At 33.9% G+C, this 19,005-nt stretch overlaps 1 protein-coding gene and 1 long non-coding RNA gene across 3 annotated transcripts in view; both read right to left on the minus strand.

The window, feature by feature from the left end:
- Positions 1–204: 204 nt before the first annotated feature.
- Positions 205–7,367, minus strand: LOC111934596 (uncharacterized). 2 transcript variants are annotated; one of them, XR_002867301.2, is made up of 6 exons: positions 7,266–7,367; positions 4,141–4,259; positions 3,296–3,574; positions 1,806–1,937; positions 963–1,046; positions 205–789 (listed from the first exon to the last, which is right to left on the minus strand). It is a non-coding gene; the product is annotated as an uncharacterized LOC111934596 (long non-coding RNA). The 2 variants fall into 2 exon arrangements; XR_015275406.1 differs by having other exon boundaries at positions 4,141–5,052.
- A 5,714-nt stretch (positions 7,368–13,081) lies between these two features.
- RPGRIP1L (RPGRIP1 like) overlaps positions 13,082–19,005 on the minus strand; it is a gene marked incomplete at its 5' end in the record, with an annotated part of 30,064 nt that continues 24,140 nt past the window's right edge. The window contains one exon of the mRNA XM_086848198.1: positions 13,082–13,172. Within this exon, the coding sequence (XP_086704324.1) occupies positions 13,165–13,172 (8 nt within the window). The remainder of the gene's footprint in view (positions 13,173–19,005) is intronic.

Consider the following 19,005-nt stretch of genomic DNA (forward strand, 5'->3'; position numbering starts at 1 on the left):
ATAAACAGCTGATTATAATGTTAGTAGAAGGGTAAAAGTTATTTAAAAAAAGGTTGCAGTAATTTAATAAGTCCTGCAACTAGCCTAATTTTTTATATTTAATTGATAGGAACTGCATGCATCAAAGAAAACACATACTGAGATTTAATGTGCATAAAATGGATATTAGCATTTTAAAGAGGCAGATTAACACATTAATCCAAGTAATTTTCATATATTGCTTTTAATAAAATCTTCACAGTATAAAATTCTTAATGAGGCTAATCACAGGCATTCCATTTAGTGGGGTGATTAGGGATAACATAAAAGTATTTTTAATCAGTTTTCTAAGGCTTATGGTTTTTTTATTAAAAATTAAAATTTTGACTTGCATTTTTATTACTGTTTTATGTAGGAAAAAATCTTAAAAATGCAAATAAAGCACATCGTTCAATCATGTAGGTATTAATTATTTACAAGACGTTGTCCATTGTGGAGATATTCTTAGCCTTAGGGGGGGAATATAAAAACAAACAGACTGAAAAGTATACAAAACTTTACAACTACAAATCAAGCGTCCTTTTCATATAAATTATACATTAAATATACTGTAGGAATTACAAAGATCTCATCTTTGATGCACTATCAAGCATGTATTTACACTGGGAGAAGGATCTTCTGTAGGCAAACTTCCTTTCATGCCTCGTAGTCATCTTTGCATTCCCCTCTCAACTGAGGGCAGCGCATGGAGGGCTTCCACTGCTCCTTTGAGCTTTCCAATTACTGCACTATCATCTTGTGAATCAAAAACTAGAGAGGAGACATTACAAAACAGCATTAGCAATTTCATTTAAGGTTTCACTTTTGTTCTCATAATCTTCCTTAGTATTTGGACAGATTAAAAGGCTCCTAGTATATGTCAAAAAAAAAAAGGGGGGGGGGGGAAGAGGTAAATAAATAATAAAGAAAAAAAGAAATCTTACTTTTCAGGTACTCAGCCTACTGGAAACTGAGCACTCTAAGAACTACAATGTACATCAATGAAAGTATCAGTGCTGGAATTAACTCTGAAATTAAGAAAATTATTTGTATAATAATTGCCTATATAAATAAATAATTTTTCACAATGTGTAAATAAAGGTGTTCCAAGTTACATTGAAAACATTTATGCATAGGCAGAAACAATTTTAAGTAAAAAAACATACCAATGAATGCATTTTCTATACTGTGTGCATGATGGATCCAAGTCAGCCTGGACAATTATTAGTACGTAAATAGCAAGTTGTTCTTTCCAGTTTGTGCAATGCAAAATTATTTAAATTCCAAGCTTCTGTGTATTGTAAAATAGTGAAGCATAAGCAAAGAAGATAATTTCCCTAGACTAAACTAAGTACCTTCATCTTTGTGTATGTGGGTTTTAAAGTAGTATTTAAAATTTCTACGTTACAGAAATTAGCTGACATGATTTAAAATTGCACTCCTTTACAATATCTAAGTAAGCCCAGAGGGCCAGAATCTCTGCTGCTGTGATTAAAACATGCTGCTAAGTCAAAAATGAGACTCTTTCCCAGTCCTGCACAAAAAGCAATGAGGCTGCTGAACATGACTATAGAAGGAATTTGAATAAAAACAAATAATCTTGACAGCATATCTTTTCAAAGCAAATTACACAGCTGACAAATAGCAAGGTTATGTATTTATGTTTTTAATCAGGATAAGTACTCTGGGACATGCAATGATGCTTCATGTTGCAACTTCTAGGCTGCTGGGACACACAGAAGTGGGTTAGAGAAGGGAAAATATGGGATAAACCTTCCATCACTTACCCTGCTGAAAGACCTACTATAGAACAGACTGGATGCTATTCTTAGAGATCCAAAGCATTTTGTATATTCTGAACAAGTCATTCAGTGAGATGTCAACTTCAGAGCAGACTTCAGAGGACAGTATTGTTTTTACTGTAAGAACAGCAGGATAGCTATAATTAATGATATCAAAACATTATTTTATCAGTTTTCATATTGTCATATTATCTCTGAGGCCTGTTGTTAGATGTCTTGACATCCTGTTGCTTAGTCATGCACTTAGTTGCTTCAAATTTCATAGAGGCCACTTCCATACAACCAGCAATGAAAGGAACAAGACATGAAAAAGACCCATGGTTGCAGTCCTCAAACAGAGTGAATGAAGCTCATGGTATCTGGGACTGATTACATCTCCGTATGGTTGTGTCCTATGAATTTTTCTGTGTCTAAGTTTATTTTTTTTCCCTTAAACCAATATCCATCTCAGAGAACGTGTACATATTACTCATGAATTCTATTTATCATGTCATTACATTTAATTGAAGTAGATGTCCAGATCTTGAGAACACATCCTTTTCCAATAAATTTGTCCAAGAAAATACAGCAACATGCTCTTCTGCAATGATCTGATATATATTATTGCAAAATTCATTTCAATTGTCTGAAAGTCCTAAATTTTCAGAAAATATGCAGTGTTATATGTTAAGAATGCAACAGAAAAACGTAACTGCATAGCATTTGCAGAGAAGGGCTGAAGTGTAGATAAGAAAAAGAATAAAAGTATTTTTAGCTACTACTATCACTTTAATAGATATAAAGCACATAAAGTAAAAATTAGTTCAAATGTCTTATGATTAGGGGAAGAAATGCTCCTCAATACTGAAGTAGCTGTCATTACATAATAATGATTAGCTTTTGACAGAACAATAACTAGTAACAAAAACCAGTCCTTCCTGTCATAATAATTCTGTCAGATGATGATTAGAATTTTGAAGTTTTGTGAAAGGTGACTTTCAAGGGTAAATAATCATATCACTAATAAGTCTTGTCAAATAGGAATTACGACAATGGCCATTATGGCCTTAAAATACAGAACAAAAACAGTCTTCCAGTGAGAGACTACAAAATACCTTTTTGGAGGAGATGTGCTTTTGTACAACTACTTGGATAAAAATTATTGGTGCAGAAAAGCTTAAGTGTTCAGCCACATTAAGAAGTGCATCAAATCTGTGTATTACTTTCCTAGGGTATGGAGATTTGATTCTTTGCATTTTCTTTATCGTGTTCCTGGAACTTTGAGTATTTATACTCTTCTCTGAGTATTTTAGCTACTGCATGGATACAAATTGTACATGATAATGGAAATGGTAAGAAAGCCTATTTCTTTCCCTCAATACTCAGCTGCCCACAGCTCAAGGTATGGTAATTACCCCCAAGAGTAGAAGTAGCAAAGTAACACTGGCCTGGCATTCCAGTAGGGCTAACTGGAATTCCTGCTCTGCAAAGGGTACCTTGTGTGCTCTGTGTCCAGGCTTGGGGCTGGTTCATGCACCCACAGAGGGACTGCTTTATCAAAAGTATACTTTCAGCTTCTTCTCTGAGCTTCACCACAACAGGAAAGAGGATTGAAATGAAGAGGGAGAAAAATGCACCATTGATAACCATGACCCTGCTACCACAGGCAACAGGAAACTCTAAGCAAGGAGAATACTTTCCTTCACTGTCTGTGAGAAGACTGAGTAACCTTCTTGAGTCTTCTTAAGAGCACTACAAACACGCTCTCCAATGGCCTAGGGAAGAGAAGATTCCACAGCTCCTACCCACCTCACCTTGCTTTGGTGAGTTGGTGCTTTCTCAGAGGGGTGCTCACGCTAAACTGAACCCTAACCAACCCCCCAATATTTCACACTGTCTCGGATACACTTTCTTATGGAGGACACAAAAGCTGGAGCTACTCTGGGGGTTATACGGTAACTTTAAATAAGATCCAAACATCAACAATTCAGGATTACTGACATAAATTTTAATAAATAAATAAATAAATATTTATAGTCCTATTACAATGAAGTATGTCATACAAAATAGAGAATTACAGGAAGGTGACATGTCCTAAGTTTTATAAACTAATTACTAGAAGCTGGGGATACTGTTTGGTTTTGGTTTTTTTAAATATATTTTAAGGAATGACAGTAACAGTTTCTGCAGACTTTTGCAAACAAATGTAGGAGCCTTTAGTTAATATTAAAGAATTTCTTCTTGACACAGTGTCAAACAACTACTTTCACAGAAATGTAGACATTCAACAAATAATTTTAAAGCTACAAAAGTTTACAAGAAAGTGGTCTCTAAAACTCACCATCAATGTCTTGTTCAAGGGTATTTCTTTGCTTCTGGAATATCTTTTTCAAACAGATTCAACAAAATCAGTATCTTTACATTCAAGTTCCTGCTCATCTTCTGGGGTGTCACTGAGCACTGTAAATTTTAGGGTAAAAATGAAAAAAAAAATTCAAAAAGGATTAAAAATCAACTTAAGAAATGGAAAAAAGTCAAAACTGTATTTTGTGTTTAATTTTTCTGGTACATAAACTAGAACCCTTTATCAATTAAATTCAACATTTTTCCACGACAAGAATAGTCAAAGACCCTCTCTTTTAAGTCTTCCCTTCTTCTTTAGTGTTATTTAGCTATACTAGAAGGAGAAAGTTGTAGCTATAGGTCCACAGGCTTACAGAAATATTTTGGTTTTGTTTCCCTTCCCACCACCCCATGGTACAATTCTTGTTTATATGGCTATACAAACAATGACACAAAATATATGTGTTTCCTCTGTGAACTTAAATTACACCCATTGCCTCCAAGTATGGCTTTCCTTTCAAACACATAATTTCAGTATTGTGTTGGAGCTGGCTTGAGTTAGTGGCTTGTGCTGGGGCCAAAATCACCGAGACTGACAAAATGACAGGAATTTAGAGCTAACATTCAGTATGTCTTGGCAACAATGTTCAAACTATGAATGTTTGTGAGCTTTACAACCTAAAAATGTTACAACAGGCATAATTTTAAATGGGTAACATCAAATTATGTTACATCTAGGGACACAGGAAAGGACATCTTACAAAAAATATGAATACATGAATAAAGCTATGGATAGCATTACTCTCCTATATTTCTCTCTGGGATCCCAGACTTTCTCTCTAGCTGATTTCCACATTGCTTTTCTGTAACACCAGTTAAAAGTACACACTTCCTTGCAGGAATTCCAAACCTTATAGGAAGAAATTTTAACATCCTGTTAAAAAGCATCATGTGAGAAGATAATTTCTAGGCAGTACAGGAAAGAACAGAGAACTAAATGAAACTTGTTTGTCAAAAAAAGAGTGAAAAAACAGTGTTTTAAGCTTAAAACGTTCTACAATGAAATGATTATTTATTTTTTTTTTAGAATAGCACTTAAAGGCATTATCACCAGCAGATAATTTAGAGCAACTGGATGGAAACTCTTATGTAGGCAAATTTGATCCATTTTTTTTTATTCCAGAGATCAGAGTTTTTAAGCAGCAAGTAGAAAACTTTGTGCATGAATTCAGTATGTTAATGTGAAGCTCACACTGTACGCATGCTCTGTTCTATAACATGGAGGCAGAGATTTTGTTACTTTGGGGAACAACGACTTCATATAGTCTGTTCCTTGGAATAACAATCATTTCCCACCAAGAAATGATGCACCTGTCAGGATCAGCCTGGAAACCTCTTGCATAAAGCTGTTCACTCTTGTTATCACAGCAGGGTGACTGTTAGAAGAACGGATTCCTCCATTCTTCACATATGTCTCTCCTGACACTTGTCAGAAGAGCACACTCTCTCCTCCAGGTCTCAACACTTCAACTACAGTCTGGCATGAGGAATCAGGGAAGTTTCACTACATGACTGAAATTTCTACACTCTTAAAATGCTGAAAGGCAACAGTGGAAGAATAAAAAAATAACTGTGACACAGCTACAAAAAGTCAAATGGATGGCCAGAAATGTGTTCTGTTAACTGATTTAGAGACCTGAACATGTAAGTAAATATTGATGGAGTTCAGATGATGAAATAATAATTCTGTATCCTGTTTTAGTGCAAAGTTTTACAAATATTAGCAAGTATAGCTTCCTAAAATTAATCAGGAATCTGAATCCCTATTATATAGAAAAAGAAACCCTAATGCTCATGTATGTTACATCATTCTATTTAACAGCATATTTTTCTTGATTTTTTTTTATACTGATTATTTTTGCATTTTCTGCAAGTAAAGTCATTCATTAATTCAAATGTGGAAGCAAAATCAACATTTCTAATAAACTTTAAAAATTATTCTGTATCAATAAATGAATTGGAAGAGAAAAATCAACTTCATTTTGAAATCTTATGTTCATGAACAGTGAATTCCACTCTAAACACATTTTAGACTGGATATTAACAAAAAATTAATCACTGAACAAGTTGTCAGGCCCTAGAACAAGCTGCTCAGGGAACTGGTGGAGTCACCATCCCTGGAGATATTTAAAAGTGCAGTGCTGGGTTAACAGTTGAACTCAATGACCTGAAAGTTCTTCTTCAACCTAAATAGGACTCTAAAAAATACATATTTTCCATATAAATTCCACGTCAACAAACATTTATTTATTTGTATGCATAAAGTAAAACGGTATAAAGCTGTGAAATTTTCAGGGCCAAATTGGTTCAGTTTCAACTACAGAATTAGCTTATAGTTGCAACTTTGGCTTAGCAATAATTTATGTATTACAACAGTATATCTTTTTCAAGAGCTGTTCATTGAAGTGATTCTTCTTTTAGAAGACAAAAATAGCATGTGATTTATCCATTTATTTATGTTCTAATATGGATCCAATCATTATGAGTATCATTTCCAGCAACATTCATTGTGACAAGAAAAAAATGAATTAATACACTACTTAATACACATAATACACTGCCTATGCTGCTATAATTTGGCCTAGCACAAACACTAATAAAGTGTCAGGCTAAACCATCTGCAGGCAATTTTCAATGATATTTATATCCTTGATAATTTGGTTTCCTGAGCTTTAAAGCATTAGTTTAGTTCAGTTCCTGTTTCAGCTAAAAAAGCTCTGATACTAGTTTGTAAGGCTTGTGATAGAAAACATGTGTTGAAGATATAACTAGGCCAGGTTTAAAATGCACAGAGTTGGAAACTTTCAGTGTATGGGCACAATCTCTCCATAAATTTTGTTTCTTGGTGGTCCTCTTGATAGGATCAAGTGGGGAACTGGACTACTGATGAACTTCCTGTCTTCCTATTTAGACAATGCAGAGCTGAAATTTCAACAGGAGCCAAGCCAGACACATCAGTGACTGCAGAAAACAAGCTACAAACATGGAGGACAGTACCATGGTAGCAACACATAGAAGATGAATGCTTCTGTTCAGAGAAAAATCTCACTGCTGTAATCTTACCTTACTTTCACCTTAGGCTGGTAAAATCATTATTAAAAATATCCAAGTATTTATAGGAGAATTATCAACACACTGGCTAGATATTTTCCTTTGCTAATTTATCTGTCAGGGGAAAAAATTAAAAAACGAAAGGAGTATTTTATCCTCAGTATTGTCGAATTTTAATAGAACATTATCCACTTTCCTATTCTATATGGTAGAATAAGTCATCTGCTTGCTTATTAACTGAAGTATTTTTAGGATTTTTTTTAAATCTCCAAATCTAAGAATTGTTTTGGTATGATAGTTCCATCCCAACAAGTAATCATTTCATGGTGTTCCCTGCTCCATTCCAGTAAAACCTGTTTTCTGGCCAAGACATGAAACTCTGATCTAGAAATGAAATGAAGAGAGATCACTCCTCCTTACTGTGGAGTCAATCAGTGAATTGTGAATAAATACATGTTTAAAAGATTTACAAGTAACTCCAACACTTCAAATACAATCAGCAGGTATCCTATCCTTCCACAAATCACATGTATCTTTAAATTAGTGATTATTCCATTTTAATGATTGATCTTCAAGAAAAAATGTAATCAAAGGATGTAAATCATTCTAAGTCATTCTAAATCATCGTAAGTAATGTACATACTATCATAATAAAAAACCTGAATAAAAATAAATTTATTATTATTATGAAATTGGACAAGAACAATTTATATTCTTTCTCACATTCATTCACTTAATAGCTGCCTGCCTGCCTGTCTATCTGTCTATCTCTGGAAATTCTAGGGCCAAGGAACACTTTCTACAGCTCTAAGACTCTTAAGCAGTATTCTGAATTCAGAAAGCAACAAATGTACTACACTACACTGGGCAGGTAAGTGTTTTTCTGATTCATTAGTGATAGAATACTGGTGATAGATTGTCTCTTTTGCTGAACACATTTGTTAAAAACAAACCAACCAACCAACCTCCCAAACCAAACCCCAAACTACAGCACTAAACCAGCACGAGGTAAGGCTGCAGTATTCCATGCCACATGAACCTACACTTGGAAGAAATAAGAGCAATTGTCCCATCAGAATGCAGTTATCATTCCTAGCTGAAACAGAAGTTTTTCTAGTTAGTTAGTTAGGTATTAACTCCTCAGTCACATCTCCTCAAAAGAGACAAACAACAGGGTGAACCACAAGCAGTATTTACTAAGACCCACAACAGAGTTTTCCAGCACTAACATGTACTTGTCAGTGTGCAGATCTGGCTTTAGAACAGACCTGAGACCTCTTTCTGCACAATTATCTGCTTTAACCACATTTATCACTGCAAAGCAAATCAGAATTACTATTAGTATCAAATGTTTTTCACCTTTTAGAAGAGCATGAGGAAAAGAACAACAAAAAATAAATATTTCTTTCTTTTTTCCTAAGGAAAAGCAACAATGCCAGAATCAAATCTGAAAGGTCATGTGACCGAATGGTGTGTCACTGGCAGGTTTATGTGCACACTGTCAAAAAAGATACAAGTAGCATCTAAGCATGCCACACAGCTGTCACTTTCTGTTAATGGCAATAGCACTCATGATTTTAAAAGCCAGTGGTCTTTATTGCTTTGTATTTGAAGTGATTTACTGCATTTTCTTCCACTGAGGAAGCCAGTGATAATGATAATGTATGGCAGAGTGCTTGTCCTTTTTGACAGCCTCAGTAATTTAATCCTCCTTTCCTGCCACAATATTTCAATAAGAGAAACCTCTAGACCAATGGACTGGAGAAAATCCACAGCCTGGGGAGTGTGAGTGAGTGCTCTGAAAGCTTTTCATTGTTTTAATTTAGAATACAAACACAAGGATCAGCTTTTAATTTTTGTACTATTAATATGACCTAGAGAGAAAGTTAGCCTTGGTTTGGAAAACATACTAGAAGAATGAGAAGCAGGGTTTAAGAAATTCTTTAAGAAGTTTTTGGGTGTCTTCTATTAGACAAAGTAGCTACTTGCCTGTAAATGATATCAGTCTGCAAATAACAGCAAACTACTGTGAAAGATTATTAAAACTGAAAAGGTGTTAAAGTAAATTTAAAAACATTAAATAAAGAACTGGAACTGGAAAGGTTTTGCTAGGACGGAACTAGAATGAATACAGCCCCCTAAGAATCAAACAAAGCTCTTCAGAAGAGTTTTCATTTATTTCTCAGGGGAGAAGGTGGAGCTAGAAATTTGTCTGTCAGTAAACTCCAACATTTTTAATATTCACTTTCTTCTAGTTACTGTGCCACTGTACTCACTACAATTCTTTTTTGACTCTCCATATCAGAGTAAGGTTTCCTTTTCCCCTGTGCAGACAGAAATCTTTAACATATCTCATACTGTCTTCTCTTACCCAAAATAAACTTACTTTATAAACAGAAAGTATCAACTCTGCTATGGAGCTGAGAGCACTGGAATACAGCAACATGAGAAGATAAGAAGGCCTAAATTCCTTGTAGAGGGATTTATTGAAGGACATATCTCTATTAGTCCTAGGAAGCCCATTTCCCAGAGTTACTGATTTTTCAGTTTTCTCGAAAGCTGTTCCCCAGCCCTTACAGCAGTAGAACTGCTATTAGGAATGGGTTACTATCACAAAACAGCCAGTCCAGTTGCTGAATCATTCAGTCAAAGGAATCTGCAATTTGCCACCTTTTTCTCTACTAACAGCAGAGCACTGGAATTCTGTCTTTGAATCCTTGGTTTCCACTCACAATTTTTTACTTTCTTGGGTTAAAAGAAGCTGTTGTCATCTGCTGTTCTTTTGGACATGTGGATGACTTTCCACATGTGCTGCTCTCATGACCAAGTGCTCCTGAGGCCACCACAGGAAGTGATGGGGAGGCAGCAGGGAGACAGATGGACAGCCAGAGAACTTCAAAGGAAATGCCACATCAACAGATTCTTCCCCTTCCCATAAGCATCCCAAATGGAATTTCCTAAGTTTACTAATACTGTATCTATAACAATTTTAAATGCAAATTATTAACAAACCTAAAGAGTTCAAATTCATTTCACTCAATGGAAAAATTCAGAATAGTAAGTAAAACATTCGGCACAAGAACTTTATTCAAGTCTGGAGAAAATGATTAACCAGAGTGAAAATATATTTTTAGATCCTGATGAATAACATGCTTTCATAGCACCCCTTAGTATTGTCTGAACTTAGAAGCATTAACATTGCTGCAAGGCATGGAACATCTCATATTTCTATCCAATTAATTGCAAAAATAATTCAAAATTAACTTGTGACAGTTTGCCTCTAAAATTGTAATTTTAAAGTTAGTCTTAAAGAAGTACTAAAAGCTGAAGATTACAATGACCCTGTAACCTTGCTAGAAATCTCTGCAATTCAAAATATTGCTGTTCTGCTGTAGTTCAGTTTTTTTCATAGCTTACATTCTAAAAAAACTGAACAACTACCCGATGAAGAAGTTTTCCATCAAATGAAGAAAAAAATGCTCCACAGTCTTGAGCTAATTTTAGAAAAGGAATAAACACACAGAATTATAACAATGTTTCCTGATGCAAAGGCTTAACATTTGGGAAATCCACTTTTAGAATAGGGATCTTCAGTAGTTTATTTTAAATAAAAAGTACATCCCATCATTCCCATACCTCTCCTCTCTACTTCCACTTGGACTTCAAGTTGTTCAAATAGTCACATGTTCATCTAAGAGAGAAAAGGTTTTGAGGAAAGAAAGCTTCCCAACTAAATTTCATATAAAACCTTTGCCAGATTTCATATTCAGATTTCTTTCTTCTATTTCTGCTGTCTGCTCTCTAGAACCACTGTATCATTTGGCAAGTTTCACTGTTCTCTGAATGTATGGGCCTGTAGTGTTTGGAAGCATTCTCAGATACTCTAACAACTCTTTTCAGTGGTAACAAACACAACAGCTCCTCTCAGTCACTATGAACATCAGGAGGTACAACACAATGTCATGGGCAATCAAGAGGTTTGCACCATAATCCTGCACTGTCTAAACTTCCCCATCCAAGTTTCTCTTCCAAGACTCTGGAATAAATAAAATGATCCTCTAAATATTCTTAGTGAAAAAGTCATAGTTGAAAAAACCCAGTTAATGCCAAGTTACATGCTTGAACCACCTGTGAAAACAGAAACTCATGGGATCTTGTATGTCCAGATCACTGGAACTCTACCATACTGTTTTCAACCAGGTTCTGTTAATCTTCTGTATCTCACATGCCAAACAATGACAGTGAACAATGTGCAAAAGGTATGGGAAAAACTTCAAATGCTTTTTAAGCAATGAATATCATGAAGCCTTCTGCAACAGTTAAGATGTTTTTAAAACAGTCAATCTGTTCCAATTATAGATAATATAAAATGCTTTATTTATTGTAAGAATTAGTGATTTTTTTAGATTACTTATAGCCTTACTCCAATTTTCTCCATGCAAAAATCTAAAAGACTATTAGTTTCCTTCTAAGCTCAAAGTAAATTTCTTTCTACCCATGCAAATCTCATTTTTATTAAATATTCAATTAACCTCAAATATTCAGCATACTCAAATCTAATTAGACATGAATAAGAGATGCAGCAAAGCTATAGTAAACACACATGCAGATTTCATTACTATTATCTTACTGGCTTCTCAACTGGTATTATCAAAAAGCAGACTCATTAGGTTTTTCCCCCTATATGCAAAGCTAATCTTGAGTAGAAATTAGACATCCAATTATCTAAGCAAACCTCTACAAATAACAACCACATTAGTATAAAGCTTCAGAATACAGTCCTGAAGCAATTAAGACCAAACCCCACCTTTTAATATTGATTTGTTGGGATATTTTAAAGTTCAAACAGTTTTATAATCCGTAACCAAGCAGTAAATAGAAAAATTAAAGTTGCACAGCCAGGTTATGATTAGCAGAAATAATAAAATACAACACTACTACACTGGAAAGCCTTATGAATTACAGTCTTTCCAAAGCATAATGCTATTTTCAAATATCACAGCTTGAAATGTATTGAAGTTTCATAATTACCTTAAAATTCTCAGTGAATTCAGATCTTTGCAGAATTAGTGTTTTTTTGATGGTTTCTTTTTCTGTCCCTGGGCCTTACAAAGATCAATGTCCTTCTTGGAGTCACAAAAGTTAACAATTTTATGGTGGACTGAGACCAACTACTTTCAGATGTTCATTTATTAGAGTCTAGCATAAGCTAGAAGTAAATACCAATTTATTAGTATTAAATACAGTTGAGTAATTTCCCTTTTAAAAATGTCTTATTAAAGGTACTCTGAGTATTCATAAGTGAAGATCACATCCATTACGTATTTTCTCTAAATGTATTTCAGTTGTACATGGTTGGACAAAATGTATTCCTTTTGCTGTATCATGTATCAATAGAAAAATTAGTTTGTTGTGCTCTTTCAAAAAAGAAAATTTAGTTATGTAAAGCCTAATTTTAAAATGTATGCACTACAAGCATATTTAAATATATTGCAGTTTCAATTTCTTACACAAGCCTACTTTTGTACTGTAGTCTATACTTAATAATTGCATCCTTATCTCAGTTCTTAAAAACCATCTTCAGCATTTCCCAAAATATTTGGAAGAATGACAAATAAAACCAGTACAGAGATAAATGAAAATATAAAGTATAGGAAATAGGCTTTGTTGCAGGCATTTTCATAAGACAGAATTTTAGGGAAGGAACACACCTGCTCAGGCATAGGTCCCACTCACCAGTGCTGTAGTTACAGTCACTCCTCTGACTACCTGTTGGGTTTGGAAATGATAGTGGAGTGTCCTCTGCAGGGAAATTGTTTCATCTGCATTCTACACTCAGCTGCTGTGTTATTTCATCTGATGTAATTCATGACTTTATAAAACCAAGTGATGTAATTTTAATCCAGATTTTTCAACTTCCTATTTAAAAACAAAACACAAACAAAAATAATTATTTAGTGTTTCTCCAAGTGTTAACACAAACCAAACATACACGTGAACCATTGGGTAATTTGTAGAATTAACACTGATGGATTGATTTGACACAGACACAGTAAGAATCTACCCTGTGGTTTGCAGTTAAGAATACAGTTGATACTTAAAATATTTTTGCAATAGTCATAGTCTACTGAAGAAGATTAGGTTATGATTATGTTTATGTACTAATGCCATCTGAACCATTAATTTCAGCTGCCATTATTTTTAGCTACACAGCAAAGTGATCCCGTAACTGTCGGAAACAGTTTCAGTAATAGCAGGCACCAAAATTTTCCAAATGGAAGAGAACTGTTAGTGCCTACTGCACATTGTACCACATTCATTAAAAGTCCACCAAGTCAAAAAGTTGTTAGGCATGTAAAGTACAACTGCATTTAAATGGAATTTAATGTCATATACTGAACTGGACTAGTTAAATCAAACATACCTTCAAGAGTTAAAATTAATAATATCATAAAACTAAACACAACTGTTCCTCGTCAGACTTTTATTATTCTCTTTTACATAAAATTACATTTTTGCTTTCCATCTCACACTATCAGCAAGGTCTATGGTTTTGTATACAGATACATTGTGATAAGGTTTCTGTATTTAAGTGTGAATATCAGACTCAACAGAAAGTCAAAAATACTTCCCTAGGTAATTTGAAGAAAGAAAAGCCACTCTGGTTTCCAAAGTGGAGTATGTAGGTGAGCACTCAAAGACAACATTCTTCAAAGAGCAAACACAACATGTTGGAGTACAGAAACGTCAAAAAAAATTCTTTTTACTTCTTTCATTTCTTTCAAGTTCATACCTTTATTAAAAATATTTCCCCTACGTGGAAGTATTTTGACAATTTTTGATTTTAAACTTAAATCACTTGACGTATTAATCATATGCAGAAGATTAGCTTTCTAGATTCAGTGTTCGAACTGCAAGTCAATATTCTAATTTATTATGGAGATAGCTTACATTTCCCCAAGCAAATTATATGATTAATCAAACTGAAAAGCAGGTGTATCCTATTGTAAAAATATCCATCATATAGAACAATTTCCATTGCTGTCAAGTCCTTTCAATATTTGATGAAGTAATTTTACCCCCTCCTTTCAAAAGACATTTCCTTTTATTATGTATCCTAAGACACTTTAACTAAAAACCCAAATCTGAATATTTCAATAAGGTTGTTTTATTATTCAGTAGATTCATGGAAATTTTACTAGGATGACAGAAAAAATTCTACACCATTCTGTCTCCACTAATACAGGTACACGGCTTCAGCTGGCAATATTACTGGGATTAGCATAGAATGATGAAATATTTAAAAGGAATTTTTTTTTCTAAAATCTAATAAATCAAATGACTGCCAAATGTCATTAAAGTGATGGTCTCTGACTTGAATATGCTTTTCATATTCAAATTTGAAAAGAAAGAGATGAAAGCCTGGAAAGGTTACTCAGTTTCAACTAATAACCTCAAGCACTCTACATTCACATGCATAAAAAATGAAATTGGCTCTATTGTCTAATTTTACTTCAGAAACAACTCTTTTCTTCTTGCACTGAACAGATGTATTAGCATCTGCATTTAAAGGGATATGCTGAGTGGTTTTGTTCGCCCCAAAGTATTTAGCAGCTATGTCAGACTAGTTTGTACACAGACAGTAGCTTATGAATCAAGTCCAAATACAATATCCTGTATTATAAAGTGTTCCTTTTACATATCTTAAAATTTGTTTGACATATTTAACACTTGTAATTGCATACAGTAGGCAAAGAATATTACACTTTTTCAAGGCTAGTAGGGTAAATCTAGGCATTCTGCTTTCTAACTTAAACCAAAGCAAAAAACTATTAGATAATTATAAGAAAAAATAACAAATTATCCTGGAGCTTAAGTGTCAAGACTATTTTGAGTCCCAGTTTAACTGATATTAAAGGTAAATACAGCATGTAGAAAGCAGAACATAAGCTGATTCCAAAAGATATTTACGAATAAAAAATACTGCTTAAGAACAGCATTAGCTATCATATTTCATCATTAACACAAAAGCACTCACATTATGTAGCCATGCTGAAAATATATGTAGTATACAATATATGATAGGATTTAATTTTTAAACAATCATTTATATTTCTATGATACAGAGTGAAGTATGTTATTTAAATCTATTCCTAAGCTGATTTTTTTTTTTTAAGCCTTGTCTTATTTATTAGGTACTGTTCAAGAGGACAATCGATAGATTGCCAACTACTGCCCACAAATAATTCTATTTAATAGGAATAAAATTAGTCTTTAAATCTAGTATTTAAAAGAAAATATAATACAAAATTTCACCTAACACAGAATGCGTAGATATTAAAATAAAGAATCATAAATGTTTTCAAAAAATGTCTCCGAGAAACTGGTTGAGAGCTTTCAGTTCAGGTGAGGAAAAAACTAAAACATGGGTAAGGAACTTAGTCTATGTCAAAATGCTTTCTCCACCATTTAACACTGACTCTTTGTAATTAATGCTACCCAGAGATTTGGAAGAATCACTGAACTCCTTCAAAAAGCTTTAGGATTAGGATAAGTATTAAATGCATTGACATACATTTCAAATTGAAATCTCAACTTTTCTCGTGTTTCTGATTTCTGAGACTAAAAACCCCTTGGTTTAATTCTGTAATTAGTCTTGACTGCTATCTTCAAGCACCTGTTTATTCCATATTTTGATTTCCTTTCTGGTCAAAATAAAAGGCTAATACTTTGATATGAAAAATAGAATTTCAACTGTCCCAAATGCTCAACACGATCCCGCAGAAGTAAGTATTTAAAAAAATAAGTTTGTGATTTCTGCACAGAACAACTGAGTTGAAAATACCTTGCTTGTAGGATCAACATTCCTAATTTTTACATCCACAGTTTTAACTAATACGTTGCCTTCAAGAACTCAAAATAAAGAGAACTTCTAAACTGTAAGATCAACTGGAATCCTGTATCTACCAATGCTCAAAAATATGCATGCTTTACTCCTTAGCATTTTATATATTTATTTGGACAGTTCACTTCTATTTCAAGTACAGAGCACATAAGATAAACTATGAGCTATTCTTCAATAATCACAAGTAATCATCCATTTGCTATCCATATTTCAATCACCATGAATATTGATTAACAAATATATTACTGAATGAGAAATAATCCTCTTTCTCTATCAAGTGCTGATTCCTGTGATCAATTTATTAACAATGTCAGAACAGAGCCACAAAGAATGCAATTACAGGAATGTCAATGTAATTCAAGTGTACAGAGACACTAACATTTCTCATTAAGTAACAACGATTAACAGGGCAACACAGAATCATATACACATAAAAATACATATTGAAAAAAAATTACTCCAGTCCTGTATGCAGTGACTTTTCATGTGAGGAATCCCATCCTCTATTTTCACCTTTCCCCCGACACTGGTGTAGATGTGAGAACAGGAAGAGTGATACAGAAATGCTCCCTGTTCCTTCTCCACATGGATGGGACTTTAATGATGTGCATACACTGTAGACTCTCCCTAAGGCCTGGGACAAAGAGATCTCTCCTTGTCTAATAGCTCCAATGGAGCTGGATCCCTACTGAAGGACTGAAAGGCACAAATCATCTTCCCCAGCATCACTGTTTGCCATGGGCCAGGAGAAGAACAAAAGAGTCTGAGATTAGCACATGACGACCTCTTCAGCTCTGACTAGAATTAAGAACACACTGAACAAAAAGATCTATTTGTGATAATGAAGGGATCTGGTTGTTGCCATTTTATCTAGTGCAAAGGCACCATTTTCATTTTTCTGACCAGTGTAAATTCAACTTTAATATCATCAAAGGCATGAATTACTTGCTACAGCTTGAGCCAATTCCATGATTAGGTACTGGCTTTCTATTCAAATCTGCAATTTACCATCCATGCACTCTTTAACTTTCCCAAACAGAAATTTCTAATTCAGTATAGAACACCAAACATTTTAGAAAATAGAATATTCTTGAGGGAAGTGTTAACTTTCCCACCACAACCATGACAACTACACATCTGATCATGAAGTCACATTTGCACTTTGCTCACAATAGAAATTTTGATCACTTGCATAGTGCTTGCTTTCTCTTCAGCTTGCCTCACACCCTTTCTGAAGAAAATACATATAATTGTTCAACGTTTCTCATCAAGTGGAATTAATTTTGAAGATTTGGCTTTGCTCCTTGCCTGTGGCACTGCCTCAGCTAACAGATTTTAAAGATAAATTGTTTCAAGGGATGATTAAACACAAAAATATAAATATATCTGGACCTGTTTGGTGAGATACAAACTTGCAAAATTCTGAACGTTATCTTCTCCCCAAGAAGCTGGGAAAACTACATAAGCAATACTGTTACTGTCCTGAACACCTAGTCCTGCAGACTGTCTCAAAGAGAACATTTCATTTTTGAAATGTTTAATCACTCATCTTTGATTGCTCCATCAGCAAAAATAAAAACCAAACACCAACTCTATCAAATCTCTAAGCCAGTTAGCTACACAAGTACCAAGCAATCACACAATTAAGACATTGAAAGGTTGTGTAAACTTAAAACAACCTTTCATTTCAAAGGGAGGCATAATTCTTAAGCTAAAACAGCATGAAAAGCAGAAAATTCCTTGAGGAAAACAGATATCCATATGTTTTTGGTACATTGAAGTTACAGAAATAAGATTAAATAAGTAACAATATTAAGTAAAAATCTAGTCCAAGACAAGTAGAATAGGATTTCTGTCTTTGTCTATACAGCTATACATGTATTTTTTTTTTTTATATGTAGCTCACAGACTTCTGTCTTGATTTAAGAAAACAATTAAATTTCAAAAATTTGTATTTGAAGTTAATACATTTAGGAAAAAAGTACCTCTTAGTATGGGAAGAAAGCAGAAGTATCTGTATAGCATCTTCCTTTGTTAGGAGTGCATCTGTAGAGAAAAACTGTGTCTAACTGTACATTTTTTATGTGGTTGGTTTTCTTACTTAGAGTTTTAATACTTAGTATTTGATACTCTATCCTCCTCTTGTCATTACCAAATTGTGTGAGAACAATACAGACCTTCATAGATGAATAGAACTTAATTCTTTTAATATGCTTATTGTGAAAAAATGGTGTTTGGTGATATTTATCACAACTAATCAAACTCAAACTCAGTTTCAAATCCCATCCTTTGCTTTTTATACCTCCAGTTAGAAAAATATATTCTTTTTGTAAAGTCACCATAACTTACTTCCATGTCCACAAGCTCTGATAAATAGATTCTCCAGTAAGCAACTGAGGAGAATTTGAATTCATAACCTCAAAAAAAATTTACAGCTAGGTTGAGAATGACTCTGGCTGATTCTTTTCCTGTGGGCTTACACATTCAGCCTTAAATCTGGCCTTCTATTTAATTTCATATTCTGACTAATTAGTTTTGTTACCTAAAAAATAATGGGCAATTACTTAAGATTCTGTAGTTTTCAATCATTTTAAAAGCTGGTGTTTGGTGGTTTTTGGTATTATTTGTCCCTCTTCTTTCATTTCTTCTATCACAAAGAATGACTTGCAGTACATGCTTTCAATTACAACTTCAAAGTATATTTGACAAGGGCTAGATAGAAGTTCTAAATCCATCATTTCAGCACAGTGCCTACTCAAACTTCTGTCATCTCACACTTTATCAGTTGCAAAACACAGCTAGGGTATTTCCTGGATTCTTTAATCTTTCTTTTACTTAAGTTTCTGG

Source organism: Cyanistes caeruleus, chromosome 12 (genome assembly GCF_971803275.1).
Source record: "Cyanistes caeruleus chromosome 12, bCyaCae1.hap1.1, whole genome shotgun sequence".
Classification (NCBI taxonomy): Eukaryota; Metazoa; Chordata; class Aves; order Passeriformes; family Paridae; genus Cyanistes; species Cyanistes caeruleus.